The 12,072-nt window shown below is 43.0% G+C and overlaps 2 protein-coding genes across 4 annotated transcripts; one reads left to right on the top strand and one right to left on the bottom strand.

The window, feature by feature from the left end:
• Positions 1-3,571: 3,571 nt before the first annotated feature.
• LOC146633197 (trafficking protein particle complex subunit 5-like) lies at positions 3,572-5,922 on the bottom strand. 2 transcript variants are annotated; one of them, XM_085351377.1, is made up of 3 exons: positions 5,872-5,922; positions 4,838-5,110; positions 3,572-4,764 (listed from the first exon to the last, which is right to left on the bottom strand). In XM_085351377.1, exons 2-3 carry the CDS (start codon positions 5,105-5,107, stop codon positions 4,468-4,470), a joined length of 567 nt encoding a protein of 188 aa, XP_085207503.1. In that variant the 5' UTR covers positions 5,108-5,110; positions 5,872-5,922; the 3' UTR covers positions 3,572-4,467. The 2 variants fall into 2 exon arrangements, with proteins under 2 accessions (XP_085207503.1, XP_085207502.1); XM_085351376.1 differs by lacking the exon at positions 5,872-5,922 and having other exon boundaries at positions 4,838-5,233.
• Positions 5,923-6,976: 1,054 nt separating this feature from the next.
• On the top strand, positions 6,977-12,072 carry LOC146633196 (N-acetylmuramoyl-L-alanine amidase-like). Of its 2 annotated transcripts, XM_085351374.1 has the most exons (5): positions 6,977-7,065; positions 8,036-8,863; positions 9,005-9,215; positions 9,291-9,585; positions 10,812-12,072. In XM_085351374.1, the coding sequence occupies exons 1-5, from the start codon at positions 6,999-7,001 to the stop codon at positions 10,824-10,826; spliced, it is 1,416 nt and encodes a 471-aa protein (XP_085207500.1). In that variant the 5' UTR covers positions 6,977-6,998; the 3' UTR covers positions 10,827-12,072. The 2 variants fall into 2 exon arrangements, with proteins under 2 accessions (XP_085207500.1, XP_085207499.1); XM_085351373.1 differs by lacking the exon at positions 10,812-12,072 and having other exon boundaries at positions 9,291-9,667.

The following is a 12,072-nucleotide window of genomic DNA, read 5'->3' as shown; positions in this document are numbered from 1 at the left end:
CCCGTTTGCAGTTTGCCACAAGCCATGTGGGGGACACAGCAAACATGTGGAAGAAGGTGCTCTGGTCAGATGAGACCAAAATGGAACTTTTTGGCCAAAATGCAAAACGCTATGTGTGGCGGAAAACTAGCACTGCACATCACTCTGAACACACCATCCCCACTGTCAGATATGGGGGTGCCAGCATCATGCTCTGGGGGTGCTTCTCTTCAGCAGGGACAGGGAAGCTGGTCAGAGTTGATGGGAAGATGGATGGAGCCAAATACAGGGCAATCTTGGAAGAAAACCTCTTGGAGTCTGCAAAAGACTTGAGACTGGGGCGGAGGTTCACCTTCCAGCAGCACGACGACCCTAAACATAAAGCCAGGGCAACAATGGAATGGTTTAAAACAAAACATATCCATGTGTTAGAATGGCCCAGTCAAAGTCCAGATCTAAATGCAATCGAGAATCTGTGGCAAGATCTGAAAACTGCTGTTCACAAACGCTGTCCATCTAATCTGACTGAGCTGGAGCTGTTTTGCAAAGAAGAATGGGAAAGGATTTCAGTCTGTAGATGTGCAAAGCTGGTAGAGACATACCCTAAAAGGCTAGCAGCTGTAATTGCAGCAAAAGGTGGTTCTACAAAGTATTGACTCAGGGGGCTGAATAATTACACACACCCCACTTTTCAGTTATTTATTTGTAAAAAAAAATGTTCGGAATCATGTATGATTTTTGTTCCACTTCTCACGTGTACACCACTTTATGTTGGTCTTTCACGTGGAATCCCAATAAAATTGACTCATGTTTGTGGCTGTGATGTGACAAAATGTGGAAAAGTTCAAGGGGGCCGAATACTTTTGCAAGCCACTGTATAGAGATATCACTCATGTCTGTATATGAAGCAGTCAGCAGACTGTTAGCTTATTTTAGCATACAGGCTGAAACAAAAGGGATGCTAGCTCTAGTCACACAACTAGGGTTGCCAACCGTCCCTTAAAATACGGAATTGTCCCGTATTTCGAAACAAAAGTACACGTCCCGTATTGAGCTAATAAGGGACGCACTTTGTCCTGTAATACAGTGAGAATCAAAAGTAGTCTATAACTTTTAATGGAATTAACGCTTTGTTTGAAAACATAATTCCCAGCCCCTCTCCTGCTTTGTGACCAATGAGCTGACAGCACACTTACGAGTATGACAATTCAGATTACCACTCATCTCATTGGTCGAGGAAAGGTCGCTTACGGAGAAAATACCGGAAGACAACAAATGACCACAACAAGAAGCATGGCCAACAGGGAAACAAACGCCGACTCTGCGGTGCAAGTCTCGGACGACAGTAAACCTAAAGCTGGGCAAACACTGTGCAATTTTTTTCAGTCACGTTATTCAGCTCCTGCTCAAACTGCACGATTGACTCGCAGTTGGTAGGTCACGATGCAGGTCTCACACTATACCGCCCGATGCTCTGATGCGACCTGAGTGCTCACACTGTGCCTCCATAAAATGAAGGTTATAACAGAAAATCTGTCGCGCTCTCTCTCTCTCCGTCTTACAGACACACACACCACCACCATCAACTTTGCTAAATTGCTAATGAAAAACATGATCAGGCAGCTGTGATTGAGCAGCAGTGTAAATCCAACTATTTTCACGGTTGTTGTGGTCGTGATAATTTTGTGATGCCACATCGAAAAGGCTCGGATGAGCTTTCCAAAGTTCTACAAGTTGTGCCTCCATCGCTTGTGTCCAGATCACAGGCTGCACAGCCGTGCTGCTCCATCTTTTACACCAACGTTTACGTGTTTGCGCGCGAGCAGTGTGAGCGGCTGTGGTGAGACCCTCACGAGCGATTGATGATCGGGAGCTGGTCGTGAGGTGTTAATCACTTCTCGTTACCCCACGTATACTACACGATGCACGATGAAGGCCAAAATCGGTCCGATCACTCAAAAATCGGCTCAAAATGGGCCAAAAACCGCACAGTGTAAGCCCAGCATTAGAGCAGCAATGTTTGTTCCCCTCAGAGAAAGGGAAGAATGGGAAAAGGAAAACACCTGGCTGGAAAAAGTTAATATGGGCATGTGCAGTGAATATCAGCGCTATGTGGCCAGAAGTGTGATAATATAATTTATTTTGTGTAATAAACAACTGCAAGAATAGATGATTACAACAAATAGATGACTAATACATAAAAGTAATACATAGATGAATAATGATGATGAGTTAAGATGCGTAATCATGGGAGCAAGTGGGTTTACAAACAGGAGCAGCTGATTAGCATTAGAAAAGCTGAAATAATACCTCAACTGAAGCCGATTGTACTAAATGCACTAAATGTGCACTGTTACAAGAATGTTTTTCTTTCTATTGTTTTCTATTATTTTAAGTTAAGCAGGACAGAGTTCTTTTAAAGAAAGATTTACTTATATTCTCAAAAGTTAAGCATGACAGGCTTCTGTTTAAGAAGGAGACCTGTTTTATTGTGTTAATGTTGTCATTTTGAGCTAAAAATAAATGGCTAAATGATCATTTGTTTCACATGTGTTCATATCACAAAGAATACACATCTACTTAAATCAAATTCAAGTCAAATGGTTAAAAAAATAATTTCGCACACAAAAAAAGAGCTAGAAAATTCACCACACTGGGAAGGGTGAAGACAATTGGGTCGCCCGGCCCTGGCCACGAGGTGTCCCTTATTTATTTTTCAGGGAGTTGGCAACCCTACACACAACCACAACTTCTGATTTCCGCATTCAAAATGTCTTTGTTATATTGGGTAACACCAGAACCAAACTAAATCAAACAACCACAATTTCCTCTTCTTATACTTCTCATATTTTTATTAAGGGACACAAATGCATGAGTTGTAAACCTATACTCAGAGCTTTCCTCAGTAGCATTTAATGCCGCATGGCTTATTTGGAACACAATTTCCCATGAGTCTCTGTCCATTTCAGGTTAATTATGGCTTCTGTCAGATACATCAGGGCTGTGTGGTTGTAGGAGTCACGCCTAAGCCTGCTTTCTGGTGGGCTCTAGGAACATAGATGTGCTCCCAGGCTGAAACTACAGAGTTGTAAAATGGTCATTCAGCTAACTCACCATCTGCAGAGGAATGGTTTATTTTAAGAGATTCATTCGGGTTTCAGAGCCCATCATAGTCCTGATAGACCTCAGTGCAGCGTTTAATACCGTTGAACACAATATTTTACTAGAAATTAGAACACACTGTAGATATTAAAGGTTCTGCGCTGCAGTGGGTTGAATCATATCTATCGTGAAGATTTGAATTAGTTCATGTAAATGGGGAGCTTTCTTCACACACTAACATTCACTAGTGCTGCGATTTGTTATTTAAAAAAATGAAATAAACCCAATGTTAGTTATTGCTATAGACATTACAGTCAGACCTGGAAATGACCATATTTATTTCCCTCAGTGTAACAAATAGGTCCTCTGGACATAATATAAATTATAATATTCAGCGCATGTTTTAAATATGTCTGTGTTAGTATAAGCTAAGCAGCTTTTGTTTGCTTAAAAGCAGCCATGTCATCAAAAACAACCACAACCTTCCAGTTTTTATTTGTAACATGTAAACATCTTTGTGTTACATAATGACTCGATGACAAGACACTAAATACAAAAATGTATTTTAAATAACACTAAACTACTTCCTCTTTTCCACAGATGCTGTTTAAAGAAAAACAATTCAGCTTAGCACCGCAAAATTTCTGGGCCCAAGAAATGTATAGATTTGTAAGATGTAGCCTGGTGGTTGCGTTGTTAGCACAGAATTACTAGCCCCAGATTATGAATTATTAAAAACAAAACAAAACAAAAGCTGAGGCTGAGCTGGAATGAAATAGAAAACAAACCATGGACTCATACATCCACTTGATCCCACTTATCCAGCTCAGGTTTGCAGGGAAAACCTTGAACCTGTCTCCTTAAAATATTTTGTCCCTAAAAACAAGTCATGTGGTGATTCATTGTTGGTTATGATTTAATATTATCATAACCAGGGGTACTCTACTTTGTTGGCCTCCTGTAGCCAGCTTGTAGACTAAAACAATAATAATCAAATATTTTTAAAAATGGTGTAAAAAGGGCTGTCAAATAGAGCCCCAATGTTTTGTTTAATTTTTTTACATTCCTGTGACCATTGTGGCATGAAAGTTTATGCAGTATGTTTACGCTTTAAACTTTTGTCTGTTGCAAATATGTGACAAAAGAAAAACTACAAAATAAAACCACATCAGGAGGCAAAACAGGAAGGAGATGATCCACGAAACCATGTAGGTGCATATTTTCTGCTCATGAGGCTCAGTACAGCACAGTGATCCATTTATATTGTCACCCTGTCTCATCAGTTACCACAAGGAGACACTTCAGATACAAACACCAGCCTGGGCCTCCGTGATTTCTCCTCATCCTGTACAGATTTACATAACAACTCCCCCCCTCCGATCTTTCTTATCTGCCATCCAAAGCCTTGTCCCTGGCTATAACTGACTCGTTAAACTTTATCATCAGCGTGGTGCCTTTGTGCCAGTGGGCAGTGACCTTTGCGGGAAAGCCACTGTGTGTGAGGATGGCCTCCACGATGCCCGCGGTGAAGGCGGCGCAGTTCAAGCTGCTGTTCTCCTTGGGCACGGAGATGTACGCATTAATAAGCGGCTCTTTCTCTATGATGTAGTACGTCTTGTCATCATCGTTGGCCTGCTCCAGCTTGTCAGCTTCCTTTCCAAACAAGGACTTCCACACATTAACCTAAAAGCAAGATGACTGTTAAGAGTTTGAAAATAAAAAAGGGTTACTCATGCGTGTGATTACATTTGCTCACCTTGACAAAGAGGAGCATGTTCAACACTTTGGTCTCCCTCTTCCCGTTCTTCTCCCTCAGCACCAACACATCCAGCATGCTGGCTCCCACGCTCTGGCCCATATCTGCCAGGCGTGTCTGCAGCTCCGACACGGAGTACACGCGGCTCTGACAGTACTGTACCATCTCGGAGAACAGGAGCGCAAAGGCGCTCAGACTGACTTCAGTCTTGGGTCGGGTCAGAGGGCGCTCAAGGATGTTGGATTTCCCTCGAGTGAAACGGGTGTCCATTTTCTGTTGGGGAGTAATGGCAGTCAGTGGTTTACATGTTCTGATGCAGACGTTTTGTTTTGGCAAGATTATGGAGCGCACTTTCATGACAGCTAGTGGAGAACTGGCAAAGGCTTTATACTTTTGTGTTGAATCTATGTAGACCATCAGACATCGCTTGCACAAGTTGCTAGCATTTATATTTGAGCGTAGTGTGCTATCGCTCTTCTGTCATTTGATTACTTTTTGGTTGCACATCACCAGCTTCCAGTATCTCCTCTTTCATAGCCTGGTGTGCTTTCCCTCAAGTAGTGAAACAAGTTTATTGTGTCAAATATTAGAGACTAGCCTTTCATGCGAATACAATTTGCGATGTTCAATAAAGGCAATATACATTAGTGAACCGCAGGGGTGCTAATTTAGCTTTTATATACTGATATGCTAAACATTTACAAAAAGGAGGCACTAATAACATGGGAATAAATGTGTGACCGCAGACTCACAGACCTCTCATTAAAAAATGTAATTCCAGGTATGACTTCACCACACAGACACACGTTACAAGCTTTTTGCAAACACAATGGACCTGCTGAGTTTCTACAGACACGACAGCTGATCAATACTGGCTGTTAGCCATCGCGCTACAACTGTTAGCCGGCACTACCGATAAAGATTATCTTACACATAAAACAGCAGGAATGAAAAGCTACGCTTTTACACAGAGAGTATAATATTCTGTAGCAGGTTTACTCATTTTCAGGGACGTCTGTGTAACATAAACGCACCTTGTCAGAGCTAAATCAGCTGATGGTCAGTTTTTCTTCCTCCTCTCCGTCTTCTTCCTGCTTTGACAGCTCAACATTACCAACAGTTAAATTGCATACCGCCATCTAGTGGCCGGACTCTTTAGTGCAACAACACACTGCACCCTGCTTTCCTTACTTTTTACCTATATTTTTTTTAAACAAGCCATCTTCATCTGGCATTAACGACCATAACCATATTGACGTCTCCCTTCCCCCCCGAAAACATAACCTAATTTTTCACAGCTATTATTATTATCATTATTAATAATAATAATATTACTATTAGCACAGTTAATTTTAAATAATTACTCTGGTCTTACTGACTCCACCATGTCCTTCTCGTTTCTGCTTTTAGAAGATCTTTTTTATTTACATCACTGACCTTTATTATCTGCATCCCAGACTTTCTGCACTGGACTTTACACTTGGACCTCCACTTCCTGTTCTTGTAATCATGGCACAGTTGCAAAAACCAGTCTGAAACTTTTTCTCTTGACTTTCTGCAGTGCGTGCACATGTACTGTGACATGATTTCCAGCAATGATCGTGTCACCATATAAACCTCAGTGAACATGAAGATCTTTGTTGTACATTTCTGCGGCTGCTGCTGAGAACACACGTGATTCATATTTTTGGGGGGGACTTCCACAGTTTTGCAGCCCAGCGCTGTGTGTTTTCTCCACACTAACATGAACATGTGTATTGCCTCACAGTGGACTCCCAGTGATTTGTACTGTAGTGAACACTCTTCTGCAGTCTGCTGTTATTTCCAGAAGCTGCGGCACGCAAAACGAGATGACTGAGATTTATTACAGAACTTGAGAAATTCTCGAAAATGTCCAAGTGGATCACTGTGAGGTACACGGAAAGACCTTGACCGCTGAGGACAAACCACTTCGTGCTGCTTATATTACAGGTGCCAGTTTCCCACATTGCTCAGACGGCCACACCAACAGATTAAACTGAGGCCTATCTACTCTGTGTATTTGTGTGTGTGCGTGTACAACTGTTACATAACCACTCCCTTTACTACATGTGATAAATAAGAGAGAGCCATTAAGGCAGACACATTGGAAGTGCGGAGCTGAAGGTGTTCACATCTCAAGATGGACAGAGTCTGCTGGAAGCTGAGCCTGGTCTTTCTGGTGCTGTTGGTCAGCACGTGTGTGGAGGGTAGGGTTGCTTCACTGTTTTCACCTGTTTTATGAGCTCGATTGTATGCATGTATTCAGATCAAGAAACTGTATTTGCTTTCATTTTCTTTCTTTCTTTCTTTCCCTTGTTGACTAATTCCTCGCTCTACTTGCGTGTCTACCGGTCCAAACTTCTTTCAGTTTAAGGACTCGATTCTAATCTTATGCAAATAGAAAACATACATTTCCAAGGAGGCGATCAGCTTTTATCATTTTGATAACAAAATCTTTTTTCATTCTTGCCAAAATAAAGATTTCAGCTGCCCAACAGGCTGGGGCCTCCTTTGTCATGTTTGCGGTTTTTACCGTGATTCATTTGTTTTTTGGAGGGTGACAGGTCTGGGGCGCATGCAGGCCAGTTTAGTCGCACCGGGACGGTTTTTCCTACCGAACCGTGCTGCTGTAACACATGCAGGATGTGGTTTGACATGTTCTTGCTGAAGTAAGAAAAATCTGCCCTAAAAACCAACCAACCAACCAATCAAAAAAAGAAAAGAAAAGACAAAAAAAAGTATTTTTGGAAATGGCTTTGTGTAAGACTTTTTTTCTGACTCTTCTTTTTCACATCTGAGACCAAGAAATGGGCAAAATCGTTCTCAGCCTGATAGGGGGAGAAATGTCAGCTGTAGCTTGGCCTAAAGTCACTTCTGATTATGCTGAAAAAAGATTTCTGTGGCTTTTTCCTCCAACTGTTGGTTTCATTTAATCATCGAGACAACTGCTGGAACAGTTGGCTGGCCACTTTACTTCCCACTTGTTGAGCATAATAAAAACACTGCAGGCAATATTTGCCTTTCTTCAGTCAAAGTCTTTTAGTGCCGCTGTTCTCCTCGCCACGTCTCCTTTGGTTAAATCAGTTTGTGTTTAAACTTAGAAACAAAGGAAGGTTTGTATGGGGGAGAAATGATGGGCTTTAGTTTGAATGACAATTTTTCTTTTCTTCTCTTCAGCTTCATTTTCATATCGGATGGAAGACTTCATCAGTGCAGTAAAGCAGGTGGAAGATGAGGACCCTGGGTCAGAGCCGCTAGCTGTGTTGAAGAGGCTGCGGCGGGCAGCTGAGGTCAATGACCCATTTATTCAGTACTTCCTTTTCAGTGATCTCTCTGGAGTGCCTGAACTGGCTGCTAACCTTTCAGATTACATTAGAAAAGCTGTGCATCACAGGGTGACAGAAGACGCCAAAGAGGAAGGGGTGGTCCTAAGTCCTGATGGTACCACTGTTGCCCTCAGACCGCTCCTCCTGGGCATCGAGGCCGGTTTACTCGCCAAGACTCGAGGACGCGTTCGAGGTCTCTACCTACTTGCTCTGGCCAGAGATCTGGGCCTTTCCCTCAGGCAGAGTCCAACTGTGACGCGGCGTCTGGGACCCGACGGCTGCTGGGACAACCTAAGCTCTCCTCAAGTGTTCACCCTCTCGGACAGCCCCTCCCTGCTCACCACCGCTCAAGTCAACGGAGGCATGGATGGCGTCATGCTGGGGTTGGAGGTTTCTGACAAATCCAGACGTCCTCTCAAGCTCAGCAGTCTGCTGACAGAGTACTACTGCCACCAGCTGGAGGGTAAAGGACTGGACACCGCCCCACGCCTCATCAGCCGACGCCGCAGGGAGAACTTCAGACAGTTGGTTGTCCCGCTGCTGCTGGCCAGACAGGTGGTGAAATCTGTACAGCTGCAGCAGAGTCTGACAGGACAGTCAGATATGGAGAGGAAGGAGAAGAAGGTGCTGATGAGAGAGGTGAAGGAGGGGATGAAGGAGTTTGTCCATATGTACATGGGTGAGCATAAAACTTAAAACACAGACCAAGTGAAAGGTTTTAGAACAGCAGTGTGGTCTGTGACCATTACATAAGAAAGTTAAGAAGATCCATCAAAATACGAGCATAACGTCACATGTAACAAACTCTGATCTGTTTCAGATTGCCCACCCATCGTTCCTCGGTGTATGTGGGGTGCAAAGCCGTACATAGGAACACCCACCAACCTCTCGCTGCCTCTCTCCTTCATGTTCATCCACCACACTAGCACGCCCAGCCAGCCCTGTCTGACCTTTGAGCAGTGCTCTGCAGACATGCGCTCCATGCAGCGTTTTCATCAGGAGGACAGAGGCTGGGATGACATCGGATACAGGTACGTAGACGTTTTCACACGTGACATCTTCGCAACCAGCTCACACCGTCTAAGAGTCTCTGTCCTCTCCAAAAGCTTCGTTGCGGGCTCCGACGGGAACATCTACGAGGGCCGAGGATGGTACTGGCAAGGAGCCCACACCCTCGGCTACAACTCTGTCGGCTACGGCGTTTCCTTCATTGGAGACTACAGCAGCATTCTGCCCTCTCAGCACGCCATGGAGCTGGTGAGAGACCAGCTGGCAAGCTGTGCTATCATTGGCGGGCGACTCATACCCACTTTTACCCTGAGGGGCCACAGACAGATGGTGAACACCGCTTGCCCAGGAGATGCTCTGTACAGTGAGATCAAGACCTGGAAACATTTTGGGGTATGTAGGAATTTTGAAGTGTGTGTGTGTGTGTGTGTGGCGTTTTTCACCACAATGTGCCAACTAATTGAAAATGTTTAGACAGATCCTTACATCACTACTAAAAAAACTTTGATGGTAATCTAGTCTTTCTTCTAGGGTTACTAAGGGGTTGTTGTATATATATCAGCTAATGAAATGTGTTATCAGACATTAGATGGGTTGCTATGCAGCTTGTTTAACTCAGTGATTGTCCTCTGATAATGCCTTAGTAAGCATTTAGAGCATTATAAGTTAAAATGCCTATTTCCCCACATGTATATTAAAACTATTCCTGATGTGATACTCCAAATTGTTGCCATTGTGGGTCATTAACGTGACTCATCACTGCGCAGCACTTTTTCTTTAATCTGAAGTCGATCAAATCTCTCTGGCCTTATTCACCTTCAGAAGTAGACGAGTTCTCCCAGAACGTTCCACAAAAATAATCCACTAGTGCTTCCTACTCCTCCGCCTTCCCATCAATGACACATCCAACCACTGCAGAACTGTCAGAGTCTTTCTGTAGGTGGCATGACCCAGAGTTATGGAAAGCGTCTGAGGTGTACAAGGTGAACAGGAACGGAGAAAGTGTAGTCCCCAGAGGAGCTCCCGCACTGCACATCGCCAAATCAGGCAGAGCCGTATCTAATCTCACAAACTGCAGTCAGTAGCAGTGGCTGAATCATGTTAAATGCACTTGAGAAATCAAAGAAGGTGACCCTCACCATGCAATTTCTGTCTAGATGGAAGGACACTCTCTGCAGCATGTAGGTAATAAAACTGTGATGCTGTGAAGCTCAAGTTAAGGATTTTAAATAGCAGCATTAAAATAATTGCGCAGGTTTTTGGATCTGCAACTTTTCCTGATGTAGCTCCTAGTCAGGGAGGTGAGAAACCCCCTCCCACCTGGTTACTCAAAGAGAAGGAACCTTCAGAAGTTCTTTGTGAAGACGGTGCAACCTGAGTGAAGGTCGACTGTTTCATTTTATTCATCGAGCCTTTATGGCAGAGCATAGGGTGGCAGCATCATGCTATGTGGGTGATTCGAGGCTGTAGGAACAGGTCATAATTGATGAAAGCATGAATGTGGTGAAATACAGAGTCTTTAAAGACCTGTTGCAGCCCTACTTTTATTTCTGCAAATGCTCCACTCTTTTCGGCCTTCTTATATGACTTACTTTCTTTTCTTTTGTTCTTTTTCTTAGGATGTCCAGAAATAAAGAGGCTGGGATAGACCAGAACATCACACAACAAATATTAGACTTATTTTTATGGGCTGCTTTGTTGTCATTTCTTTTTCACTCTGTGGCATGCGTTGCATTAAGTAAGTACCTTTTTTTGGGATTCCATCAGAAGAGCGATTAATATGATGATGAAGTACATCCAATGCAAACTGCTGGCTTTTAAAAAAAATTCTTCCTGAAACAGAGACTGTTGTTAAGAAAGATTTTTCTTCAGTTAGTTTTTGATATTCTTCTACGCGACATCAGCAGAAGTCATGTATTACAGCTGATTTGCATAAGTGTTCTCTGGCTGCTGACATTGCTTGAAATTTCTGACCGCTTCTCCATGTGAAATTCCTTCTGTTGCAACATGTTTGAGGCTTTTCTTGCATGTGCTGCCCATTCCGAATCCCCCACAAGATTTCAGTGGGATTCAGATCTTGGGTTATTTCACAACCCTCCATTTCTTCTTTTTGAGCCATTCCACGGTGGATTCACCAGTGTCCTAAAGATCCCTCTTCTGCTTAAACTTCCATTTCTGGTTTAACTTTCAGACTTTTCACATAATTGAATCAATGACCAGAAGCTGCTCTCCTCTTTGCCTGTATGTTACATGAGAGCATGCAAAGCCTCTACCAACTTGCTCTGGCCAGAAATCTGAGCCTTTCCCTCAGGCTAGTTTTGGCATACAAAGCCATTCTCTCCGTCTTTGCATGCTTTCCATGCAGACAGAATTTTAGAAACATGGACTTTGACATCAACACTTACAAGAGGAAGTCCTCTGATGACATTTTGGGGTTGTTGTGAAGACTCCTTTTTGTTTCTTTTTTCCCAGGCAAGCCATTTTTTTTCTTTTTTAACAGTGAAATTAGTCATTTGAAATAATGTGGTGATATCTGAATAAAATGCCTCATTAAACTCACATTAAAGTCAAATGCTTTGCTGAAGGTCTCTTCAGAGCTTGATGTGGCAACAGCAAACACTTCAACAGCAAAAAGGACGGCAGACCGGCGATGTCAACAGTTTATATAAGAAGTTTGCAATAACAGGACCCTGGGCTGGAATACCTGAATGTGGAGCTGACTGATGATGGTATTTTAAAAAATATACTTACTGGAATCTTTCTTTTGACTGTCACTTTTATCTATCCTGTTTCTGTTTCTAAAACGATCAAGACTTTGCTTTTTCAACTATACAGCGAAGCATTGATTTCCATGAGATGGAGTGTGTCACATGACTGTAT

Source organism: Diplotaxodon limnothrissa, linkage group LG4 (genome assembly GCF_057381915.1).
Source record: "Diplotaxodon limnothrissa isolate DT_005_m linkage group LG4, D_limnothrissa_male_GT1.1, whole genome shotgun sequence".
In the NCBI taxonomy this organism is placed as follows: Eukaryota; Metazoa; Chordata; class Actinopteri; order Cichliformes; family Cichlidae; genus Diplotaxodon; species Diplotaxodon limnothrissa.
This window is presented reverse-complemented; position numbering and strand designations above follow the sequence as displayed.

What these genes read in the sequence shown, in the direction of transcription:
- LOC146633197 (XM_085351376.1), bottom strand. Translation starts at nt 5,194, where the DNA reads ATGAAAGTGCGCTCCATAATCTTGCCAAAACAAAACGTCTGCATCAGA. An exon ending in ACATGCTCCTCTTTGTCAAG is followed by an intron (nt 4,765 to 4,837) that starts GTGAGCAAATGT and finishes TCTTGCTTTTAG; the next exon opens with GTTAATGTGTGGAAGTCCTT.
- LOC146633196 (XM_085351373.1), top strand. Translation starts at nt 6,999, where the DNA reads ATGGACAGAGTCTGCTGGAAGCTGAGCCTGGTCTTTCTGGTGCTGTTG. An exon ending in GTTTGTCCATATGTACATGG is followed by an intron (nt 8,864 to 9,004) that starts GTGAGCATAAAA and finishes GATCTGTTTCAG; the next exon opens with ATTGCCCACCCATCGTTCCT. An exon ending in TGGGATGACATCGGATACAG is followed by an intron (nt 9,216 to 9,290) that starts GTACGTAGACGT and finishes CCTCTCCAAAAG; the next exon opens with CTTCGTTGCGGGCTCCGACG.